Below are 26,772 nucleotides of genomic sequence, written 5' to 3'. Positions count from 1 at the left end.
TTATCTCAAGGTTCTTAAATGTGAATTATTTGTCTAACAAATAAAAAAAAAAAAGTGGTCTTAGGTAACCACATATCATCAACATGTTCCACATGGTGAGCCACTCTGGGTTTGTTGCACACCGGAGACTGATGTCATCGCTGAGGTTTCCAATCAGAGATGATCAACTTGGCAAGTGTCGCCCTCTTGCTTACTTTTCGCTGTTTGCTCCAGTGACAACAGGGGCCATACCCAAACCCTCTTTGTTTAGTCCTTTGGCTGTAATTACTTCTTTGATTTCCAGGCCTTGTCTTTTTAGACTTTTCAATCTGCTCCTTGGCCAAACCAACAGAATGTGCTGAAGAGGAGGGAAAAAGAGAAAGAGAGGAAGCAAGCCAAAGAGCTCTTTTCCAAATTGATTGTGCCTTGAGATAACTGATTTGGAAAAACAGCCAGGCTGTGAAGAAATATTCTTTCAACCTTCTCATTCAAAAAAAAAAAAATGTTGGGGCCATCCCTTTGGAGTTCAGCAAATATTTGACAGTTATAACAATTACAACTACATTCATGAGCCTGTTAGGTAGCACACCAGTGCATGATTTCTGCTTCTTTTCTTGAAATAAAGAGCTGCTTTTTATGTTTCTTCTATTTATTTCCTCTGTAGTTCTTCCTTCTGACTCTTTCCCCATCCTATTTGCTGGTAACAAAGGGAACATATGCTAGGAATTTGATAAAACCATTGGTTATCTCTCAATAGAAGACAGTCAAGAGCTAAGGGAAGTCTACTGATCAGGATCTTGAAGACATAAACAAGTTATCAACCAGGAGACAATTATTCTAAGTTCGGAGATATTAAGGTAAAAAAGACACAAGATCTTTTACCCTTTAGGTGTGTTCTTTTCAACAAAAAGAGCACACATAAATGACTATTTCTGAACTGTGACAAATGCTACCGACACCGGAGTTATATAGATGCCATGGAGCTCTGAGCAAGAAGTACTTAATATGCCTGAAAACTCAAGGAAGAATCCATAAAAGGCCAGTTATTTAAGCTTCATGTTAAAGGGTACTCAACAGTTTTCTCCACAGACAAGAGGCAGAAAGAGCTTTCCTAGTGAGGCTAGCAATATATGCAAAGACTTGGAAGTATGAAAAAGAAGGCATGTTCTGGGAACTGAAAATAATTCAGCAAGATGGGGGTGGGGGGATGTGGGAACCATAGATAATTATTCCATGTTAAGTGCTTGGATTTTATCTAATGGGTAGTACTGTGTCTTTGAGCTCCTTTCCTTTTTCTTCCTGTTCCAACATTTGAAAAGACACAAAACAAGAACATACTGTTCTTTCAGATCTCATTACTGTATCTCAACTTTCTTATCCTCCCTTGGTCCACCAAGGTGAGGTCAAACCTTCCACGCATCCTTCTCCTTTGCTGGATCTGGAATCAGCTCTGACACCTAGATAGATTCCTCAGAGTATTTGTTGTGTGGGGATAATCTTAAAAGACCTCCCAACTAGAGGTCTGCAAATTGGCATAACAAAACAAGCCAAAATTCAAAACTGGGCTTTAGATGCTACAAAAAGTATATCTCCATGATGAATTGGTTGTCACTAATGTGCCCTATAATTTGGAAACGCAGGTAGATGTCCAGTGGACAAATGCTTGGAGTTGAGTTAAAAGTGTTTCTTACACAGTGATTCCACCTTGGGAACCCTGTCCCCTGTGAGTCTGAATAAGTAGCAGTGGCAGTCCATAGAGAGTTTTCACTGCCTCAAGAAGTACAATAAAAAGCAATGAAAACATACAGCAAGCTAACTAAAATACTAAGTTTCTTTGCATTTGACTGGAATGGTCTAACTTTACTTTGGTAATACTGACCCTGGACTCCAAGATGGTGTCAATCATACAATTGAAGGAGAAGAAACTAATGGATATCAAAATACAGGAACTGCCGAGCTGGATACTGATGTGGGATTCCACCCCTGAAGGCATTCCTGGAGTGTTTCAAAGAGGTTACTACCAGAAGAAGAAAGGGAACATTGCTGAGCTTTCTATGGTACTGGCAGCTTATGTGTTTTTGAACTACTGCCGTTCTTATAAGGAACTCAAATATGAGCACTAAGCATGTACCACTGAAGAGGGCCCAATGTGGAGTCCACATCCCTGATCAGGACCTTCGCCCAGCACCTCTGAATCCTTCCATATTGTAATGAACACCTAATGAAAGATGACTGGTAAAAAAAAAAAAAATTGGTAATACTAAATCACATGAGGGGCAGGTTAGCATCGTGGTTAAGAACACACGCTCTGGAGCCAGACTGCCTGGGTTCAGATTGCAGCCCTGCTGCTTATTCATGCCAGCTTGGCCACATTACATAACCTCTTCATGCCTAAGTCTCCTATCTGTAAAATGGAGGTCATGATACTACTCTCTCCTAATTGTTACCTAATAAATGCAGATTGATTAAAGACAAAATATATCAAAAGGAGAGAAAACAATGAAAGCTTGAGCACCATTGGTCTAACTCAAGCAAAAGAAATCACTCCAACTGCTTAGGTTACAACCTGAAACAAGAGAAAACCTTCTTACTTCACTGGAATTCAAAACTGTGTCCGCCCTCTGGCTCTGGACTGAATGTGGAAGGATCTGTGTGTTACTTAATCCCATTTCTTATTCTCTCCTCCAAGAACCAAAAACGTGTCCCTCAAGCCTCTGTAGGCCTCATTATCTTGCAGATATTTCAGACTCCAATATGTTAGCCATTAAAAAGACGTCACTCTGTTAGATGACACCATTGCTGGGCAAGAGCCATAGATAATAAAACAGCTGCCAACCTTCCTTGGCAAATCCACATGGCCAAGAGGACAATGGTGGAAAAGGTTCATGATGGAGGAGGGGGAACAAATAACAAGGCAGAGAAAATTGTTAAATACCGTAAGCCAGGGGACATGATGAACAGCTCTGGCCTGGGTGACTAGGAGGAGTCTGGCAGGAGGCAACTGCCAGAGTCCAGTGCTGGGCCAGCTACCTTGAACTGTAGATGCAGCCACGCTGGCCAGAGAGGGAGTCCAGTACTGATTACTCCCATAGCTCAGCTAAATGTTACCCTTGCCAGGGATAACAAAAGAGTATGCAAAATCTACGGAGGCTAGAAAGATTGCCAGGAAAGAGCAGGAGGAGATTGGCTGGAAAAAAATACAGCCAATGGCTCTAGGGAGGACAAATGAAAATACAGAAATTGAAAGTGAGACACTTGGAAAGCCATGCTTTTGAAAGTAGGCAAGTGGTTAGCTCATTGGCTCTATGCTGGCTACGTGAGCCTTCAGGAGCAACAGGGGACTAGAGGTGGACAAGGGGGAAGTTGTCTGTTGACTGGCAAGCAGTGCCTAGCGAGGAGGGTGACGACATTTTCTGGATGCTATCCCTGCTGGATTTGCAAATTCTAAAAGCTATTATCTTACTGTACTCAGTTTTACCATCAGTAAAATGGGTAACACTGTACCAGTACTGACCAACTCAGAGATAAAAGTGGATGACTTAGACCACAGATACTACATGAAATGATTATTACTATTATTTATATGACTATGAATAAATGCATGAGGTTGAACTGTATAAAATTGCTGATATTTTACCATAGTAACTTTGTATGTTCAGTTTAATAGTTTAGAGTGTAGACAAGATTTGAGATGCCTGATTATAATAGAGAACTCTACTAACCAGTTGTAACGGAGATTCGCCCTGCACACCTCCTCCCCCAACTCCCAAAGAAAAGCTGTTTCTTGCAGGATATAAGCAAAGATGAACTGGCCCAGGGCTCATTTCTAGCTGACTTTTTCTTTTCCTGTCTGTGAACTTCAGCCACTCTAATTCCTCATCTCACAGATCTCTTTCTAGTTGCACACTCGACCTTGAGTGGGTGTTATGAGGAGGGGCTAGACTAGACCTTGACAAGGGTTCCTGTCTATGCTCAGGGAGATGGTCTCTCCCTCTATGAACATGGCCTTAGGATAGCAGCTCCTTAAGAGGGGGCATGGAAAATTCCTTACTCCCAAATAGTTCCTCACCACCAGTAGAGATTCCTTTCTTTGGCTTAAAATATGAGCCTCATTTTGCATCCTCTTCCAGCAAACAAATACATTCACCCCTGTAATGCATTCAATGGCTCCATTTTTAGATCACCATCCCCTGAAACAATATGCGAAGGGACGTTAGGCACCCAGACGGACTGCCACCAGCCAGTCACATTCCCAGCAAACAACAGTGCTGGCCAACAATTAGCTCAAACTCAGATTGCTTCCTACACCTCATCCTGCAGACTCTGTCGCTTTTCAGTGAGGGGCAACCTATTAAAACTATTTGCCCATATAAACCAACCTCCCCATCATTCAGGGCCTGCCACCAGCTCCTTTCTGATGTGGAACTTGAGTGTCCTGGTTCAAGCCTCCAAAAGTGGACCCCTTAGAAAAAAAGATACTTTCCTAAAGTATTCCAATTCCCTGAACTACAGAAGGGCCACTCCACCTGGGACGTCTCGTGGTACCAACAGCACAGCTTCTGAACCACCAGGCCAGCTAGGAGCATGTGGAGGAAACCACGTCACGAGAGAGCCCCCCTCTGCAGTTGTCTTAGACGCAATGAGACTGGAAGTCAGGGTAAAGTACAAGGTCAAAGGCAGGATGGAGGCTGTTGACAGAGGAGGACCCAGAGTTGTGGACTTCATGGCACTTTTAAAGCAAGTTCATAGAACCTCTCAGTCCCCAGACATATCAAAATTTCAATCCTCTCCTTTTTTATGTATGTGTTTGCTTTGGATGAAGTCCCTGGGAATTATATGAAATTTCCCAAGCTGACTTGGGCTTTCTGGAAAATCTTGGCAGCCACCCTAACAACAAAGAGGCTCTCACATCAGATGTGTGCCGAGAGCCCCAGGAGCCCTCTCTTTTCTGCTCCTCCAGCTGCTCCCTCCCAGCGCAAGGTCTGTGGTTACAATGCTCCCTCTAGCTGAGCATAGTGGACTGTCCAGCATGTTGACGGACGCACCTCCTACAGCTGCTTCTGGGCCATGACACTCAGAGCGAAGCCTCTTCTCTGCAGTTCCATGACCTCTGTCTTCTCTTTGGAACAGGCTTCCCACTGGGGTGGCAAACCCCCAAAGATGGAATTTTACCTCTCAGTTTGCTACTGACCTTTCTCAACCAAATCGTACTGTGCTTGGGCTCAGCCCCTGGGGCCCCTGCCTCCCTGAGGCTCACAGACTCTGAAACCTACTGGGTGTCCTCCTTTTCCAGGGAGCCAGGCAGTGCAGACACGCCCCCACAATCCAGAGCCAGCTCAGCTGGCCTGAAGGGCAGGGAGTGAGAGGGGTGGCTAATCCATAATTAGGATAAATCAGTGTCTCACAGCAGCGGTCTATCTCAGGTTGGAGCCAAAATTGCATTTAGTCTTTCAAAATAAGCCTATTTATAAATTCGTTCTCTCTTCCCTTCTTATTTGGTCCAAAGCTAGCTCCCCATCGGCCTTGGTTGGGGTAAGGCTTTCTCGCTCCAAAGTTCCTGGTTTTCATTTCTCTGCTATTCCCTAGATGTGTTTACTGTTTTGTACTAAACAAACAAGTATTATTTTACTCTGTATACATGACTATAGGAAAAAAATCTAAAAATAGAAAGCTGAAAAAGGTAGTCTTATTCCAAGGAGCTTACATTCCAGCAGGGGGCAGAGTCCTAGAACCCAGAATAAAAGACAACAGTCATCTCAAGCTAAAGGAATCTACCTCCCGCCCCCCACCCCCAAACAGGAGGGTGTTACTGTCTCCTCCCAGGAGGAGTTTCCTCCCAGAGGTAACACTGGAAATTGTGTCCTGGGGCTAGATCTGATTAAAGGTAAGCATGTATTGACCCACTCGCCACCCAAAGCCAGATTTAGACCACATAATTTCTGAGAAATCTAGGAGGAGGAACAATAGAAGTAAATAAAATCTTCTACCCATTGCAAAGACCATGTCTGGAAGCAAAATCAGTGAGGCTTTCCACTTTGAAAGGCCCAGATGACTACTACTCTTCCCCACAACACAAACAAACACACATGCATTCACATACATGCACCCACACAAACACACACACATGTCTTTCTGGTGGAGACTTCTCATCAGGGACCTAGTTACATGCAAATGAAAAAAAGTTGAAGCTTCGTAAGTAGAGTTTGAAGGGTGATGACCTTCTCACACCAGAGTGTGAATGACGATTCCTAAAGAAGCAGGAGAACCACAACAGGCTCCAATGATGGTGACACCACAGGACTGACACAGTGGACTCACTGAGGCTCCCATTGGGGTTCTGGAAGACCCCATGAATATCACCTCTTATCCTTATTTGAACTCAGAATAATTTCCAAGAAAGACCTAGGAGCCTGATGCAATGGAGACCAAAATACCAGTTTGACTGTTGGCAAAAGTGTCTGGAGATTATGGCACAGGCATGAAGGCTGAATCAGTGGGCTAGAACTCCACTGAAATAAGCTACTCCCCCAAACTGTGGGCCTCTTCTGCTGGGTTTACCATACAATGGAAAGAGCCCAAAAGGCCAGCTCTCTGCAGGCAAGCAGGTCCTGAAGGGTTCCTCCTCCCAGACTCAGCAATCAGATCAGTTCCCTTGGTTCCCATTGAGGGGAAGGAGGAAACGATGGGGCAAGAAGCCAGAAGTATTTCTCCATGGATATCTCTTTACATTGAAAAAGGAAGAATGGGAAATAAGTATCCTCATCCTGGCTACCCTCAGCGGGCACTGCTGTCAGCCCCGCCACAGGACGATGTGCTGCAATGAAAGGCTTACTGGGCCAGAGACTGGCACGAGGCATCTAAAGAGACTATCACGTGGCTGTGTCCTCCTCATCCTTCCTCTGACACTTCTCCCTTCTTGGGCCTCTGCGTTGCGCTAGGATGGGTTGAGATCAACAAACCTGAACGTGTTTTGGTTTGAGGTTTGGCAAATTCTGGGACTCCAAAGTATTCCACAAATGTTTTGTGTTCTGCAAAACCAAAAAACATTGGCTGAGCGCTTTTTCCCCTAATTTTTAAGCCCATGTGTTTTGAAAGGAAATGTAATCCGTATGTTTGGGGTACATTTATATGCAACTCGTCAAACCATGCTCGTCTGTATGAGTCATTCAATGTCCAAAAGGCCTGGGGAGGATCACAGATCATAAGAACTCTGTTAGCAGGAGAAAGGCAACAGATGAGGCACCGGTTGGAAGGTGACAAACTGGGCTCTGATGTTGGCACAAACCACCAGAAGATTTACAGATAATCCTCTAGATCCTCTCCCATCAATCCATCCCATCTGCACAATGGCATTAATCATTCTCGCCCTCATCAGATCCTGCAGGCAGCTAGTGATAATTAAATTGTCATAACCGGATAATTTGGAGCTTTTCAAAGAGAGAATACAAGGGCCACAAGTGTATTTTAGTTCAGCTTCCCAGAGTGCTGGGAGACAAAAATGGTTTCTGCCTTTAATGAGCATCCTTGTCCCATCATGACACAGGTTTTTAGTGTCATTGTATCGCAGTTTCACCTGCCAGCAAAGTTCAGCCTGACTTTCTGCCTCCATTAGGGAGCCCCTTGTTTACAGGGGTGCAGAAAGCAGATGACAGAGTCCTGGGGAAGTAGACAAAGATGGGCAGAGTATATACAGGTTGTTTTATTTAGAAAATAGGAGGTTCTTTATCTTTAAATAGGTAAAGGTTTTTTGGAAAAAGAATTCTATTCTCCATACCTGTTGAACATAAAATAAGTCCAGTTTCAGTCGTTGGCCTCATAGAGCAGAAAGTGCACGGGTTTGGAAGTCAGGGAGACTTGGGTTTTAGTTCCTGCTCCAGCTCTACTGTGTGACATTAGGAAAGCTGCTTAAACTCTCTGAGCTTCAGTTTCCCTATTTGTAAAATACAGGTTGCTTTGAAGATTAGAAGGAACGTAAGTAAAAGGTCTGGAGCACAGTAAGCGTTCGATCACAGATAACTTCTATAATTACTAATATTACTTAAAACAGCATGCAGGTTTTAATGGGACTTAAGATATTTCCAGGCTATGAGAAAAATCCTATATAATAAAAGCCTAATATGCTAAGTGTCCAGTCATCCATTTAACCAATCAAAGCATAATATGCTAATGATATGCTAAGGCCACTCAACCGCTTACTAAGACGTGCACTGACCACCAGAGGGCAGATGTTCTGACCGGTAGGTTAGCTTGCTGCTGGGGTCCAGCAGATCGGGCCCTGGAGCTCTCCCACGGTCCCTTCCCAGCTGGCCAACCTCCCATGTCCCTCCCCAGCCCCCATCATGCCCCAGTGGGGTCCCTTGACCTGGCCTACATCCTCTGGCAATCCGGGCTGAGGGACCCCCTCCGAGTGCACAAATTTCGTGCACCAGGCCTCTAATAAATAGATAAAGCACTGAAACGGGCAATTGAAGACTGTAGTTCTGCTTTCCTGGAGTCCTTACAACAAAGAGCAGTTCCCCAGGCAGGACAGGCAGTTACTGAACAGTAGACATTTACCAGCCATAACAGCAGACACAGGCCAGGGTCCCATGATGAGTCAAGGTCCCTTCCAGCCCACTGAGGAGGCAAGGGGACCTCAGGACTTGAACTGAGATGTCATCACAACTTCATAACCAGAGGCAAATGCTTCAAGGTGCCTGGCCTTATTAAGTCCATTAAAATGTGGCTCCAACCCCATAGCCCAGCTCTAGTGCTGGTCAGTACAGCCTATCTACTCAGATTCTCCGTTCAGGTCACGTCTCTGACAAACAAGGATTCCACTAGGAAAGTAAAGCAATGAAAGAAAAAGAAAAGCTCTGGATCTCCAAGAAGAAAATAAACACAATAAATGCCACTGGTGAGGCCAAAAAAAAAAAAGAAAAGAAAAGTACTTGAATAACTAAAGACGGTAGGGTTGGTTGGGCCCTGGGCAAATACAGTTGTGTCTAGAGCAGAAATTCTTAACTGCTGTTCACAGACCTTTTTGAGAATCTGAAGAAAGCCGTAGACCTCTCCCTGGAAAAACGCGCACCTGCTCATCCACACACGATATTACTTACAATATTTGGAAACACACAGAACCCACGATGTCCATCCCTGGAATCCAAGTTAAACATCTCCAATACCCTAGGCTTCTTTCTGAAGGGCCAGCTTCTATTTTGAGCTCCAATCACTAACAAGGTCCTCAATATGCCCAAAGAGCCAGCCCAGGAAGGGAGGCAACAGGAAATAGCTCCCACGTATCTTCTATGACCTGAACAGGGACTAGAAACTCATTGTGAGGAAGAGGACCATCCCTCTGAACTGAAATGAATAGGGATTCGTTCTTCATTGGCTATGTTTTGAAAACAAAGGCTTTTGTCTTATTTTAAACAAAGAGCCATTAAGCAGGAAGGCATCTGGCCTGGAGTCCGTATGCCTGAGTTCTCACATAGCTGTATCACTAACTAGTTGCCTGACCTAAAACATATTACTCAATTTTGTCATCTGCAAACTGGAAGTTTAAGTAGCTTTTACTTTATTCAATAGATGAGACTTTAAAAAAATTCTGAGGTAAATTATATAGAAATCTAAATGTTTTTACATATATGACAAGGATCTCATAAAAACTTCCATAAATCATTTTGTAAAGGAAATAATCACTGATTTTAGCATAAATCTGGATTCTAATATGTGCTAGCTATGTGGTTCATGGAGTGAAAAATATAAAACTAGTTCATCTGAAAACTCTTGCATAGAAAATAGCAAAGATAACTCCTGACAATTTACGTCATTCCGATGTAAAGAAATGCCCCCAATTTGGAAAATGTCTTAACACTAAATAGTAATTGCAAAGCCTACACACTTTATGAGACATGCATGTCACATTTGCTGTTTCAGTGTGGTTTGTGTAAAGTGACATTTTCTGATAGAATAACCTTAGATCAGTCTGGTTTCCCTGGCAATTTCAGTTCTCTCTTTACTCTGTGGATAACAGGTTTTCATTTTAGAAAGGAGGTATTTAGAGAGAATAAAGAATTAACTAGAAAAACACCAGAGTCTCCAAGGCCGTTTATAACAGGAGCAAATAGTTCTATAAACGTCAGTAATTCCTAAGAGCTTCACTATATAACAACCTAATCAATGGTGATGTTAGGGCACCCAGAGAGGTGCTGCTCTATAAACTCTATTTATTAAAGCAGAAACATCTCATATGTTTTCATATTAATCATTTCAGAAAAATGGTTAATTTTTTAACACCATTTTACCTCTTAAAAGTAATAATTGTGTGAAAAATTTTATTTGTCCACAATTCCTTATTTCCTGATAATGAAAAATAGATGAGATATCACTGTAGGTTCTCTAGCCACATGTAAATGTGTAACAGAAAAAGTAATCTTTTGATGATAATAAATCACCATAAAATTTGTTTTAAGTGCCTGAATTACCAAGTATGATGTAGAGGAGAAGGACTTGATCTGGTATTTTAGAGTGTTTTACCAACCAATCTGGATAATTCAGCCTTTAGAGGGCAGCTTTTTCATTCTTGGATCAGCTATCTATTTGTCTTTGCACTGTGACATGCAAGTGTTTTCCAAAAAGCAGGAGCCAATGGGGTGTGGTTGGAATAACATCACATATAAAAGAAGTGTCAGTGAGTCTCTTTCCCAGTTCTTACCTGTTTCTTCCAGAATCTCTGAATCCTTTAGCAAAAGGGTTTCGGTCAATTTTTAATCTGGTGATCTGGAAACAAACAAAGAAGCATGAATTATATTTTCATTAATGGACTTCTTTTTTGGTTGCTTCTAGAAAAATAAGAAAAGTCACTCTGTTAATAACAGCTAGTGTTTTTATTTCATTTCCTTTTAGTTGAAGCTTTAAATGAAGTTGATATAGGACTAAGGCCTGGCACACAGATGTCCGACCCACCTGACCCTCTTCTCCCTAAAAACAAGGTTTTTCCCAGTATGACTCCATAAACTCTTTTTCATTCACTTTTGTTGCCCCAAAATGGTGGTAAAGGTATTGAAATGGAAAACTGGGTCCATGGTACATGATACACAGGAGGCCCCTAAAAAGTGGTTATTGAATGAGTGAGTAAATGAATAAGTGAGTAAGTGAATGAAGAATGAATGAATGCATTCAGCCAAGCCAATCAGGAGGAATCACCAAGACAACCTGCCTCATCTGAAGGATCCAAATAATTGGCTGCATTACCCATTTTACTTAAATTGTGTCTTCGAGCCACTAGTGATTGTTCCTTTGATGACCTGAAATGGTCTCATAAAAGACACAAGAAGTAGCTATTCTTTTGTCAAGGCTGCACCCAAAGGAAAAGCTAAAAATGTGTGACTTGAAGGGGATAGAATGCAACATATCTCATTCAATCTCCAAGGCTTATAAGAGAATCAGAAGAAATAGAGAGGCAGTTTCATAAGGCTGAGCACACGCAGCAAAACAACCATGTGACCCAGCTTAAACAAGTCCTTAGGAGCTATCTGGTCAACCTCCACTTAGTGTATAAGCTCCTCTCTATCATATCCTATCCTAGTTCTGTCAGTCTCTGCAGTGGTTATATGCATTGTCCTTGTGCCTCTAGACTAGAACAAGCCTGACCAACAAATTCCATATGTGCTCTAATGTTTCTGCTTTCAGCCTTGGTCATGGGACGCATTTTGATACCTTCATGTCTGAACCAGATGTGAATGATTCTCTATATTGAAGCAATAGAGACTAAGGGGTGGAGGCTGGGGAGCTCAGGAAAGGCGGGGAGGCATGCTCAATGGAAAGTCATTCTAGAAATAAGAGAATCTCATTATTTGATATCATCTTTTTCTGATAATTGCAGAACTTATCGCTGGGATAGTTCCAGTTCTTTCCAGTGTTGCAAATCTACATTCAGTCCTCTTCCATCAGAGCAGAATTTCCCAAAGCCACAGTCTTTAAAGGACTTTAAAATGCAATGTGAGATTCTGATGGAAAAAAACTGAAAGTACCTGTTATTTTCCCCCTCCTCAACATTCCTTGCCTCTAGAATGACATACTAATAATGTAGCACTAAAAATGCAGCAAAAACAATTTTACATGTATTTTATAGACCAGAGCAGGAGCCTGAAGCTTCAGCTTTCCAGCGTCTACTGTCTGCCCTCTGAATACTGAATTGAGTTTAAAGACTGTCACTGCATTCTGTTCTTGACTTAAAAATCAGTTCTTTCTTCCTCCATAATCCACAGCAATAAACCACACACCATATTTTCTTTTCAAGTCAGGGTTATAATATTTTATTTTCTCTTTCAAGTTGGCTTATCCTGTCCGACCCATTTATGATAGGGGTTTATGATATATGATTGTGCTGCTGTGTTTCAGGGACCTCCACAGACCTTTGTAAATATAACGACATTCTATTTCATGGGCCTGGTAGAAATGGTTGAAAACCTGTTTCACACAATTCACTGGATCTCAGGCCAAGGGGCCTGTACAGAAGTTTAATAGACAAATGCCACCAAATGTTAGGGAAAGCAACATCTCTATACTTGTTTCAAAGTTTTTAATGTGAGATTCAGAGAACTTCATGAAGAGTGTGGTTGTGCTACTCATTACTGATTTATTGTCAAGTGCCTTTTGTGTGCAAAGCACTGTGACAGGTAGTGCAGGTGGCAGAATGGTGGTCAGTACATGGCTGTTACTGTCTTTTCTTCCAACCCAAGGAGCTTATAATCTAGGAAAGCAGACGTGCACTAATAATTACAATGTAAAACAGAAAGTGATTGGGTTTGCCATAAAGCTAGAGTGCTGTGAGTGCTTAGAGAATGTAGGGATTATTACAAGTTGAAGTGCTTCTCAGAGCACTAGGAGATAACATGTGAGATGCATTTGAGTGGTTCATTTTCAACCCTGCTCCATCATTACATTTATCAATTAGACCCTAATATGGTTGTCTGTCTGTATCACCCCACCTTAGACCAGGTCACCATCATCTATTGACTAAACTACCCTAACCTTCAGATTGATCTTCCTTCTTCCCTGTCCAATCTCTTCTTTACACAGCAAACGAAGTGATCTTTGTTAGCATGTAACTGGATCATATCATTTTCTTCAGTGACTCCCACTGTACTCCATGCCTGGCCCCACCCACACTCTGCTACCCCTGGTTCATGGGCTCAAGCCCACTGAGTTACTGTCAGTGTTGGAATGTGCCAAACTTTTCCTGCTCAAGCCCCTCACACTCACTCTATCTCCAGACAAAAATGCTCCTATCTGTATTCTTCACATAGCTAACTCTTCCTCCTAAGCCTCACTCTTAATGTCATTTCATGAGAGAGGTCTTCCTTGATCACTCCTCCAAAATAGCATGCTTCTACTCCTTTTTTAAAATATATTTTTGTTGATTTCAGAGAGGAAGGGAGAGGGGGGGGGAGAGAGAGAAATATCAATGATGAGAGAGAATAATTGATTGGCTACCTTCTGCATGCCCCCCACTGGGGATTAAGCCCACAACCTGGGCATGTACCCTTGACCAGAATCAAACGTGGGGGTCCACAGGCAGATGCTCTATCCACTGAGCCAAATTGGCTAGGGCCTGCTACTCTCTTTAACTGCACCCTCTTTAATTCAGTCTTTACTCTTAACCTAGTTGGCAATTACACATTTTTTTTGTTCACATATTTACTATTTATCTCTCCCCCTGCTCTACAGGTAGGAACCCTATCTGTTTTATATACATTTTATTAAGGAGGATCTAATATGACATGCTATTCATGCTCAGTAAAATATTTGTTCAATGAGTGAATATGGGAAGGAGGGAGGGAGGGAGGGAGGGAGGAAAGAAGGAAGGAAGGAAGGAAGGAAGGAAGGAAGGAAGGAAGGAAGGAAGGAAGGAAGGAAGGAAGATAGATCACCAGTCCCAACACCATAAAAAGCCTTAAAAACTACAGACCAAACAATTCCCTCAATCCTATTTGCTTTCACTGCAGGCATTACAGACAAAAGTCTTAAATGTACTTCCAGTGAGAACAAGATCCATTAGTAGCTTCCCGTGCAGCCAAAGCTACTCTACAGGAGTTATATGCAAACTCGGTCCAGTGATAATGAGGAGACATGGAAAATACAGAGGTTATGGAAGAATTTTTGTTCACTGATTTTATTTCCATAACCTTACACTGATTGGTGCAGTCTGAGTTATTGAAGGCTGTGGCACATGAGGGAGTGGTTGCTGGCCTGCCACCATTCATTTTAATCATTTTCACTGACTTTTTTTGCCTAGTAACATAGAGGCAGTTAATAAATGAGATATACCTCACAATGCAGAGTGCAGACATAAATAACACAACCTACAAAGAAAATTAATCTTTAGTATGGTTTTTACAGGACAGGGCCTGCCCTTATTAACACTCTCTTAGTTATGCTTATTTTTCATCATACTGCTTGAAGGGTATTCCACTGGGATTTTTTTTAAACCTTAGCCTGTATGAAAAAGAAAATTCTGCACTGATTTGATTGGAAAGTTACGGTAAAACTGGCTCACTAGTTTAATATATAATGAGTGACTCAGAAATCCTATTGGATTTGCTTACACAAACCTGGCTGTGGTTGCAGACTTCCTAGCTGGTTCCTGTAGCCAATTCTCATCAAGAAATAAGACTGTGTTACCTGAGGAGAATGGGGCTATATCTTTTTGGAAATCTAGTTTCCTGTTTGGGAAAAATAAAAAACCCTCAAGGTTCAGCAGGCTTTTTCCCCTAGAGAAGACAGATTCTGTAATGGAAATTTCCTGCTAATTCCATGAGAACATGTTGGCATCAGCCTCTTCCAAGAAAACACATAAAGTGTGGAGTCACCTTTATTCCAACCTCTACCACCTTATTCTCCACGATGAGATTCTGGGCATGGGGTACCTTCCTCTCTGCCACAGGCTGGCCAAGTTGGCACACTGTGAGCAAATAGCACTAATAATAACTTCAGTATGCTAGCAGCCCCAGGAGTCTATGGGTCAGTCCGCGGGGGGGTTGGGGGGGGGAAGAAATGGGAATAGGGGAAAGAAAAGCATGAGATATTTCATGAAATAGAAACTCTTTCTTCACACTTCACTACTATTATATCCAAAAAAAGAAGAACCACAGATATATAAAGACAGTGGTAGTAGAATGGTGTTGACTAATCATTCAGCCATTTTCCAAGGAAATATTCAGAGCTCTGCACTATGGGACAGACACAAATGTCTTAGAATTGTGGAGATGGAATTGTCCTTCATCTTATTAGTGGTTTCTGGGCTTCACAATTCTAATTCTCCCTTCCAATATTTGAGAGATCAACATTGATATTCCAATTTTTTATTCTACCAAGTGAAGGGAGTTCATGCCCACTATCTCTTGCCATCATTATTTGACACTCTAGCATCAAAAAAGTTGAAAGGACAAATATAAAAATTGTACAGTCTATTAAAATGAATGTTTACATGTATGAAAAGTCTCTATACTGTCTCTATTTTTCTCACCTTTCAATGGACCATAAAAAGCTTCTCCATTGGCTTGAGGACATAGAAACACTGATTCAGATCAAACCACCAATTTGCAAATGAGAATATTGAGGTGGAGGGATTCGTCAAAGGCAGTGCAATTCATCTGCTGCAGAGCTGGGTCTACTACTCAAGTCTCTTAACTACCAACCTGGTGTTTTCTACCATGTCTCACTGTTCTTTGTAGAACATTCAACCTTTGTTTTTAAAATGCTTAAGATATTGAGAGGAAGACTAAACAAACATACACAGGTCAGCAAGTGATAGGGTCACGAGAGAGGTACACTCACTAACACTTTCATCAGGGAAAGCTCATTTGCACCTGAAAAAGTAAGGAAGGTGGTGGGGGATAGTAATTGCACCAAACTTGAAGAATAGAAGGACACTAGACAGATAAAGATGAAAGGAGGCGCACATTTCTGCAAAGAAGAACATAGGCAAAAGTAAGGCAGCTGCAAAGTACAAATAGTAAAATTCTAACTAGATTGCTCAACTCTTGTGGATGCTTAATGAGGATTAATTAAAAATAAGCTTAGAAATGTAGTTGGTAACTGGCACAGAGGACCTTAATTGAAAGACTTGGGATCCTGGACTTTGCTCCCAAGGCACTGAGGAGTCATTGACAATTTCTGACACAGAAATGATGCAGTGAGAGCTGTGCTTTTGGAAGATGCATCCGGCAATGAGACATTGAGCTTGCAGTCCAGGTGACTCTGCCGGGTGCTATCACAATACCCCAAGGTTGGGAGAAAGGGGGCAGGTCCAGAATAAAGGCAGAAGCAATGAGATTAGAAAGAAGAAAATACTGCATCAGTAGAAGCATCAGAGTTTAATGGTAGATTGGATGTGGGAGAGTCAGGTGTCCAGTCTTGGTGACAAGATGGAAGTCAATAGAAAGCATTGTTAACAATGGAGAGGATGGGAGGAGACACAAATGAATAGTATAGGTTACAGTGTTTTGTTTACCAGCATCAAAACACCATGTTCCCACCTCTCAAGGATGGACTTGCTAAAACTACACTGGTCTAAAATATTGTGGGGATTTAAACAAGTTTATAAACATAAACATTCATAATTTTTAATAGTTGAAAATCATATGTCTATTGCCTCTGTTTGATAACGATAAATTGCTCCCAACCTTCATTAAAAAAAACATGCAGGAGGAAAGGAGGGAGAAATTATAAATTCAGAGCTAATAGAAACCTTAGAAAGCATAAGCCAACTGCTCATTTTGTTGAAGAAATTGAAGCCCAGAAAGACACAGCCCAGTGACACAGGTAACTAGTGGGAAATTTAGGACTAAAGCCCAGGTCTCCAAATGTCTAGCCCATTGTTTTCTGTGGACAAGACACCTTCTTTAGGAAACTGGGTAACATTTCATTTCAATTCTGCTCTCCTACTTTCTTCATTGTGTTACTGCAAACAAGCTCCTGAGAACAACAAACCTACCACTCATTTTTTTCCTCTTTACTCTGATAGGCTTCCTAACCATTCTCTTAAAAAGAAATATAAGGAGTTTGGCCATAAAATATTAATTGTTCTCATTCTGGAAGGTTGAGGGCAATACAAACACAGTAATAGGTGCATATAGCTCACAAAAGAGAACCGTTTATGCTGCCCAGCATCTTCGACACAAGTCTGAAAATTATTGTTCGCTCACAGCTCTCTTACAGGATGCAAACCTCAAGATTCCTGGGGGAAAGAGCTAAGGTTAGTTTGCTTTATTGTAAGTCACTGCATTATATTAAATCATATCTATGCAGCCAAAGGGAATGTTAAACAATCGTGCTTGTTGATTTATCCAGGGACTGGAGGCTTGTTAAACAGGCAAAAGCTGTTATCTTGACTTCAAAATAGGCAGAATTGAGTATGACTCATCTATTTTGAATGTCAGCACATCATGAATTCACGAACATGACACGAGAACAGAGAGATCAAAGTAGTTACCTATTGATTACAATATCTTGAAGAGCCAACGCAGCTCTTCCAGTTCCCAACAATCCCCTTTCTCCTTAATGAGCAATTCTTTTTTTTTTTAACTCTCATTCGAGAATATGTTTTTTATTGATTGTAGAGAGAGAAGAAGGGTATGAGGAGGAGGGAGAGAGAGCGTGCAAGCGCACTGATCGGTTACCTCCAGAACACGCCCCGACTGGACATCGAACCTGAAATCTGGGCATGTGCCTTGACCAGGAAGTGAGCTGCTATCTGCATGAGAGCTGCATGAGATGATGCTCCAAACTACTGAGCCACACTGGTCGGGGCTGAGCAATTTATTCTTTTAAAATGACTCTACTTCCCATGTTTCTTCATGTCTATGGACCCAGTCATTTAGCAATGTCTGACTGCCATTAATTGGATGCCAGGTTTGTGTCAGTGACTTTAGACATGTTACCTCTTCTAGTCTTTGTAGCTCTGTGAAGCTAGAACATCTTCAGACCAGGAAACAGGTTGAAAGGGGGTCAGAAAGGTGTTCAAGGTCATACAGTTCATCAATAGAAAAGTCATAAATCAAACCAGATATGTCTGCTGTCAAATCTCATTATCTTAATTATGGTTTCCCACCCCTACCAAACCACCACAGCCCCTACCCCAGTCCAGATATAGACAAAATATTTATACAGTGAGAATGTACTCAGACACAGGACAATGCCTACGAGAGAAGTTTGAGGAAGAGAAAGGGATCTCAGGTACCCGTGTTCAGTTTCCTTTCATTGTCACAGTGATCTGTGGCTTTCTAAGTTCAGCCTGAGTTATGATAGTGACCCTCCTGGTCTCCAGAACTGATCTTAATGAGTTCATTCATCAGTGTCCACTAAATATGTATGGAATGAATGGACATATTACTGACATTAAAACATACAGATCTTAGGGTGTAGCTGGTGATCACAGGTAAGTTTCATCTGAAAGTGTAAGTGAAGCCGTGGATCTTAAATGGAATTTTAGATGCCTGTTGACTCTAATGTAGCCAGGTGCTGGGATACATGGAAAAGTGCAGATAAGAGGGAAGGAATGGATCAAACCTCAGAACTTGCAAATGAGAAACACTTGCCAGGATGTGGTAGAGATTATGAACATGGTTACACGTACAGAGAGACATGAAGATGACTTAGGTTTGCTCCTCCTGGGCAAAGATTTGGTCTCTGATCTAAATCGAGACCATGCCAGCTGCTCCTCGGCATTCCTGCCTTGTCATCATGGGTGCCTTGTGTGCCCTGCAAGCCTGCTGTCTCTCATTCCATGCTCCCCAGTACCAGGTGGAAGGACAAAGCCTTTCTTACCAAAAGCCTCCTGAATAAGCTCTTTTAAAAGGAGGTACCGCTAGGAACTCTCAAGGCAGCCTCCTACCTGCTGGTTCTGATAGGCTGTGACCGTGGTGAACACGGTCTCAGGAAAGTTGAATGTTTTCACTCCATCCCCAACAGGAACAGGTTTTGTGGGTGAAAGGTCGCTGCTGAAATCCTTGCGAATCACATGAACTCGAGGCTGGTATTTGTGCATGGAGTGCAGAATGATCTGGAATGAGAAGGAGAAACATTAAGCCAGGGTTGACGCTATGGTCCTTACATCTTTTCAAGCTCTCATGCAAATAAAATCACAGAGTAGAAGCATTTTAGAAAGAGTACAGATTGGGGGTGGGAAACCAGAAATCAGGGGGTGGGATGTACAAGAAACCAGAAATCAGTATACTTGCCCACCACGGACAGGACTAAGTGATTAGAAAGCATCACATGGAACCATACAGCAGATTATCCCGATCATGGGCGGTGGATGCTTGCTTTAACTGGGTAAATGCTGAATGACTGCTCTGGTACCAGAAGACGTCACTCCACTAAAAGGTCCCAGACCTCTGCCACATAACAGTGGTTCCCTCCTGCTTCAAATTTGCAACATGGGCTCACGCTGTCTTTACATTCTACAAGCTATTATTTGCACTTTGTTACTGAATTTATAGACATTCTCTTATGTCACATGAGAGTGAGTAGTGTAAGTACATTATCCCTTCCTCAGAAAATTGTCATTTCCTTCAAGATAGGAGCCAGGGTTTTAGCTCCTTCAATCTTCCCATAGCACCCAATATGGATCATGGCATTCAGTGAAAATTCAGTATATGTTTTACTGCAAAAGGTAAATTGATAGCATCAGGTGATCTAATTACACCTGGAAAGCCTTAGGGTCTATTCTTCTCTTATAAATTCTTCTCTTGACAATCAGCCAAAACTGTCACTTCAGTTGTTTCCCTGTGCATTGTTCTACTGAATGTTGTGATTTCTTTCACCATTTTTTTATTTGTCCTGTATTTCTGTCTCTGAATTCTCCCCTGACTAGACTATGCGTACCTGGAGCACAAGACTTCTAATAAACACAACCTGATGCATAGTAGACATTTGCTAAATGTTAGATTTGTAATAAATGAAATGTCACAGGAATAAAAAAAGAACTTCATGCTTATTTTCTTAAGATGACTTAGAGTGGCATGGAGATTCTTATTTTACCTGTTTGCAAAAGCCTGGGGCTGGTCAGCTCTAAAGCAAAAAGGGGAAGAGCAGGGAGGAGGAAGTGGGAGATGGGATTCTTTGACTCACATGTCCTTGATCATCCAGTTCATTGTTGGTCAGCTTGAGTTTGTCAAAACTGACCACCTGTCTCATCCAAGTGTCTCCGGAAGCTAGAGAATCAGGGTGTATATAAACTCTTGGTGGCACAGGGGAATCAGCGTTGCCAGCCACCATCCACTTGGAGCTATGATACACGTATCTGAGAGAGGGAGAGAGGAGAATTCAGAGATGTGTGCAGAGAGGGAATAGCAGTCCAGAGAGCAAGTAGGGACAGGAGAGAGGAGCAAAGAGATGACAAGAATGGAGAAGTAGTACACAAAGAAAAAGTGAAGGAGAGATAAGGGGAAATGGAGAATGAGATGGGGTGGGGGAGAGCAAAAAGGTGTTGTGGTTAATGATCAAAGCTGCAGCTCTCATAAGAAAAACATTCTCACAGTCCTTTTTCTTTCTTCTCCCTCTCCTTGCCTTGCACCCCTGTGTGCACACAGGCATCCTTAACCCACGTGCCTAGCTATGGAAAAGGTATTTTACTGCAACCTTTCACCTTTCAAATGCAAACCATATAATCCGTTGGCCACTTGTTCAGGATTTGGTTCCTTATTAAAAACATCTTCCATATCGTCCTATAAAACACAGCCATGTGCAGAGACCCTCCAAGCAGCTCACTTGTTAACCATTTCCTTGCCAGGGATCTTGATTTTGAGGCATTTCTAGGAAAATGGAGGGCCTCTGCCTTAGTGCAACCATCCCCAGAAACAACACCAAGTCTTCCCAGTGTTTTCTTTGATGAACTCTATCTTGAACGTCATCATCTCCCACATTATTTTCCCACAAAGCCACTGGAAATGAGATGCTATTGGGTAGCAAAGGAGGTCAGTTTTCCAGGCTTTGCCAATTGCCCTGTAGTTCTGAAGGGTGCTCTCCATGGATCTGATACTTCCTATTTCTTAGTAAAGGAGCTAGTGGGCCCTGGGTCCTGGCAAACAGAGGCACTCAGTCCAAATCTCAACTCCCAAGATCCTCTAAAAAGATTAGAAGCCTCTCCCTTCTTAAGTCCTGCATTCAAGACCACTTCTCTCTGGGCCAACTCTCTGACCCGCCACACTAGTCCTGGTCTTCACCACTCATCTCTCCCTCTCTTCCAAATTCATGGATTTAGGGCCAAGTTCTCAGGCATTTCAAAAATCAGCCATGATTCACTGGTTGGATTGAGATCTCAAGAGATCAATTAAGCCCCAACTTGTTTCAGACAAGACCTCCATGTGAGCAATCCAAGAGACATGGAGACTATGTTAGCTTTTCATGACTTTGAAGGAAAAATATTTAGTAAACTCGCAACCCATATTAATGAATTAAAACTCTCCCTAACTAGATGTTCTTCTTGAGGTCTCACCCAATTCTCCTACTCTTTTCCTCCATCATCCACAGGGTGATCCATCAAATATATGATTGAATGTACTGTTCAGGTCCACTTCTCTTTCCCTTCTTCAAAATCAGTCATTTTACCTCAGCATTTCATATACCAAATCATTCAATATGTTAATTACTTTCTATGTTAACAGAAGTAATTTTAGACTTAATTTCATTGGATTGGATTTTTGTTACCCTGGCAGACTATATGCAATCCCACTCTCTCCAGAGATACAGTGGAGATGGATTCCAGACCCAACCATTACTGAGTTCTGATTTCCTGCCTCTAGTGACTCCTTCCTGCCTAGTGCTCTGCCACAGGCCATTGGCATATTCTCCATCCTTATTCCCTATACAGAGCATTGTACAGTGCACTGTTAAAATGCTTCATCAAATGAGTTTAAAGGATAGTTCTGGAATTTTAGTGATACCCACAATTCCACATTTCAGAGTCATTCATTACCTGTATCTTTTATTGTCCACAGGCACAATGTCCATTGCTATGTAGTACTGCTGGTGTGGATCCAGACCAGTGATTTTCACTCTCATGGCAGGAAACATCCTCCTGTGAAGGGGAATAAAGTAGGAAGCTCAGCAATCAGAGGGGAAGAAGCAGCAGGAGTAAAAGCTAAGAAAGTCTTCTCTCATTAGGCACTTTAAGCACACCAAAGTTAGTGTCCTGTAATTCTCAAAATTAGCTTTTTTTTTTCACTTTGGGAATTATCACTATAAAATATGCCGAGGACTTATATTGCTGAAATAGCACCTCTTCTTAACTTACATTGAACTATTTGATGATTCATATACACAAAGGGCACATACAATGCCCTGCTTTATCATTTTAATTAGATAGATGGATGATGTGTATGAATCCACACATACACATTTCTTATTAGGCTATAACATTCTTGAATATACTTATACTCATGTATTTACCATACTTGAATAATTTATAATCATCTTCCTCTCCAAGTAGCTTATCACAGCTGTTAGTTGCTGATCATAAAATATTTCTGATTGGCTGAGTCTATTTGAAAGTGACCACTCTAAAAATAATGTCTTAAGAAAAAAAAGAAGGAAGGTGCTACCATTCCCAAACAAAGGGCCACCAAAGTGTTTTTTTAATGGGTAAAATGTAGAAAAATTTCTGCAAGTTCTCAGGCTGTCAACATGTGTGTCATGAGAAAGACCCTGTGGAATAGGGAGCAAATACCAAATGAATTCTAGTGGCCTCTGGGCAATACCTTGTTTCTACCACAATGGCTTGTTAAACTTGCCAAAGCAAGCGAGGTCAGGATATGGCACTTTACAACTGCTCTCATAATTGAAGAGGGAGCAACCCAAAGAGGTATTGTGTTTCAAGGAGTCTAGAATAAAATTCACCATTCTTCTTTAACCATAAGAAAGAAGAAAAACATCAAGCTCTTTTTGTATGTCATTCATTTAGGAGCCAGACATAAAAAGTGCTCGGTTCAAAAATTTGGATTGCCTGAATGTTCTGTAGGGTACTTGTACACAAAATGCTACATTAAGTTTAACCATCTGGGGCCATTTAGTCGAGCTGGGCAGAGCACAGTGCTAATGAGGTCAAGGTCACAGGTTTGATCCACATACAGCCTAATTGGCTTTGCTTCATTTCACGGCCATAGACCATACTTTGGCCCCAGACAGCCATCTTGCAAATGTGCACTGGTTGTTTATATGAGGGGCTTTCTAGTCTCACATTCCAACAAAAGCAACTCAAAAAGCAAACGTCCTCTGTATGAGATCAGTGACATCATAATCATATTTGGGGAACGCATAAGAGAGACCATAGTCCTTACAACAGGGATGATGGCTAATTCTTAAGTATTTTCAAAGAATATATATATAACTGTTCCTTCTTTTCCACTTTATAATTTTTCAGAAGCTTCTATTAGTAGTATATTTAGATTTTCTCCCTCTGCCCTCACAAGTTTAATTAGGAAACCCTATGTTTTAGTATTATAGTGCACTAAGGAAATTTGATGGTGGGCTACTCATAATGCTTAAATCTAACATTTGTTAGGCACCTTGTTCCACACTAATTCCAAAAATTTGAGAACCTTGGTTATAAATTTAAATATAGATTAGTAATTCCCTTCTTAATACCAATGACTTAGAATTGTCCTGTATGTATAAGTGGCTAGAAGGCATCTTGCCAGAGATAGAGAGGAAGTCCTCTTACTTGCAATCTGTGATAAGAAAATGTGGTTCCTTCCAACCACCTGTAGAGATTTGTTAAATTGAAAAAGATTAATTTATTTTCTGGTGACTTTAAAAGGGATTAGGTGTCTTTTAACTGTTTTGTCAGGAACATTTTATATGACCTAAAGTAGAAAAGCTACCTTTCTGGTTTGGCTCCGTGGATAGAGCATCTGCCTGCAGACTGAAGGGTCCTAGGTTCAAGTCCAGTCAAGGGCACATGCCTGGGTTGCAGGTTCGATCCCCAGTAAGGGGCTTGCAGAAGGCAGCCAATCAATGATTCTCTCTTATCATTGATGTTTCTATCTCTCTCCCTCTCTGGAATATATATGTATATGTATGTGTATGTGTATGTGTATGTGTATGTGTGTGTATATATTAGAATATATGTATATATGTATATGTATATATACACACGTGTGTGTATATATAAGAATATATATGAATATATATATAAAATTAGAAAAGAAAAGCTACCTGTCTCTTCCCTGTACCCAAGTTCTAAAATGAATGAGCTGGGTGCCTTTGGATAAGTCCTTTAACCCCATCCCTTATAACACAAATGAAAGGAACTAGATCATCTCCGAAGTACCCTCTGCTTCAAATCCCTATGACTATATTTTAATTCTCTTCTTAAAATGTATCAAAAGTTGCTTTTTCTTTTTGTCACCATTTTATTACAGAATACCAAGTGAAGTCATAACACCCTAGAGAAAAAAATAATCTTTCAGATTTACAAAGTGAGATATGTTTGGTTTTATTTTTATGACTAAATTTAGGCCAATTCTTTTGTCTTCTAAAGCCATTAATCCCTACATGCACCTCTGTCCGTGGTGCTGATTATACAGATTATGTTGCTATATTCAAAGACTGAGAGCTTTGTAGACAACAGTGGTTCTAAATAACAGGATTACAGTTTGGTTGTGAGGAGTAGATGGTAACTAAGCCCTCCTGAGCAGGAAAAAGAAAAGAGAGTCACACATAACTAACATTAACTAAGAAAATGGAAATTGAAAAGGATACTACATAGGAAGTGAAAAGGAAGAAAATAACTGTGGGAATGGGGAGGGAGGAAACAAAGTTCACAGAAGAGAAAGCCTTCTTTGCAACACCTGAGGCAATGCAATGCAGAAACAATTAATGTAATTTATAAATCTAAATAAAGGGGTACAACTAAAGAACAAACTGTATGTCTGTCCTGTGAATATCCGCATAAATTCAGGAATCAAAGTCAATCTGTGAAGGTAGAGATATGGAAAAGAAAACACTGCAGAAGAAATCACAAAAGGAGGTCACAGAAGAGTTGTCAGTGAGGTTCTCAGATGAACTGAATTCAGTGAAGTGCAGGAAACAATGGTATGATATTGAGAACAAAAATGACCAAAATACACAGACTCAATAGTAGAAAGTGAAAATCCAAGATAAAAACTGGAAAATCTTATAGACAAAAAAAAAGTAATTTTCCCTCGCTCTCCAATCAAGCCTCTTGCCCAAAACTAAGAAAAAGAATAAACACTTTTTCCTTGAATTGTTCTATTTCCTTCCACGACATAACATCTCAAAATGTAGAACTGAAACCCAAGCAACAAAAAGGAAATGGTATGGAAAGTAATTATCCTTCAAAGATGTGCCTCCTAAGAAGCATTTTAATAGTTTTATTCGCTGCTAAAACTTAGAGAAAGAAAACTTAGTTCTGGAAGAGAAAGAAAATGAACAATATTTCAGGTTCGTTTTAACCTCATGTTTTTGTGGTGTTTTATTATACTGGGAGGTTTCACTATATTCATTCAAGTGAACTGGACCCAATAAAAATATTATTTTACTTTAAATGTCCATGTTCATGTAGACAGCTCTTGATCAATGAGGTGGGTCTTTTTGGTCTCCATGATGTGAGACTGCATATGGAGTATATATGCATATAATGGCTTGGAAAATATGAAAGCAGCATTGTTGTTTTTATTTCAGTGAACTGTCCCTATGTACTCAAGAAGTGTAGCCCCAGTTTATCTTTATTTAAATCATTTCCATTTTGAACCCAAGGGGCAAGAACTGCAACCATTTCTTAACAGTGCAGAGTTATAAATAGTTGAGACCATAGTTTTAGAGCCAGACAGGGTTGTGTAGAATTCTGGAGCTGCCCATTATTGCCCATGTGGCTGTAGTCAAATTAATTTCTTTTGGCCTTCACACCCTCACCCATATTTGGAATTATCATATCTGACCTCATAGAATTCCTGTGAATTTTAAATAATGTAATATACATTGAGTGTCCAGCACAAATAGATAACTAACAAAACAGTGTCCTTCAAGAAAATTGAAAGATACCAATGAAGGAATAGCTTAGTGTATTTCAAAAGAAATTGTGTTTTAAAAACTTTTATTATCCTACATAAATATTTTCAAGAGTTTCCATCAGGTTGCATGAAAGTTTTGTAATACTTTCAATACATACAATGGATCAGTAGTTCAGAAGATAAGCCAAGCCCAATTCATACCAGAACCAAAATTCTTACAAAAACCTCTGGCGGCCGTAACCGGTTTGGCTCAGTGGATAGAGCGTCGTCCTGCGGACTGAAAGGTCCCAGGTTCGATTCTGGTCAAGGGCATGTACCTTGGTTGCAGGCACATCCCCAGTAGGGAGTGTGCAGGAGGCAGCTGATTGATGTTTCTAACTCTCTATCTCTCTCCCTTCCTCTCTGTAAAAAATCAATAAAATATATTTAAAAAAAAAAAAAAAAAAACCTCTGGCTGCTTTAAATGCCTTAGAAGATGCAAGCTTTTGCTTGGGGAGCAAACTTGTTCTGTTGAGAACGATGGATGGTGAAGAAACACTTGCTTTGGCAATCCGTTTGGCTGTTACATACCATGGATCTCCAATATTAACGGAAACACGTGTAGGCAGAAATGTTTGTGAGGATAGAAGTGATTTAGGTTTCAGTGGCCCTTGGAGAAAAATGGCAAAGTCACAGAAAACACAAGATCATTTCGTCAAGATGTCCAGATGCAAAAACATGAGTGCATGTGACTTTGGCTTCACCAGTGCTACCTACCACCAATAAGTGAAAGGAA

At 41.1% G+C, this 26,772-nt stretch overlaps 1 protein-coding gene across 1 annotated transcript in view; it reads right to left on the bottom strand.

The window, feature by feature from the left end:
- The window catches only part of TBX15 (T-box transcription factor 15), a gene marked incomplete at both ends in the record, with an annotated part of 90,923 nt that overhangs the window by 13,142 nt on the left and 51,009 nt on the right, over positions 1 to 26,772 (bottom strand). The window contains 4 exons of the mRNA XM_081113042.1: positions 10,676 to 10,740; positions 18,860 to 19,027; positions 20,098 to 20,269; positions 21,944 to 22,045. Coding sequence (XP_080969168.1) covers positions 10,676 to 10,740; positions 18,860 to 19,027; positions 20,098 to 20,269; positions 21,944 to 22,045 — 507 coding nt within the window. The remainder of the gene's footprint in view (positions 1 to 10,675; positions 10,741 to 18,859; positions 19,028 to 20,097; positions 20,270 to 21,943; positions 22,046 to 26,772) is intronic.

Source organism: Myotis nattereri (genome assembly GCF_964212035.1).
Source record: "Myotis nattereri genome assembly, chromosome: 18".
Classification (NCBI taxonomy): Eukaryota; Metazoa; Chordata; class Mammalia; order Chiroptera; family Vespertilionidae; genus Myotis; species Myotis nattereri.
This window is presented reverse-complemented; position numbering and strand designations above follow the sequence as displayed.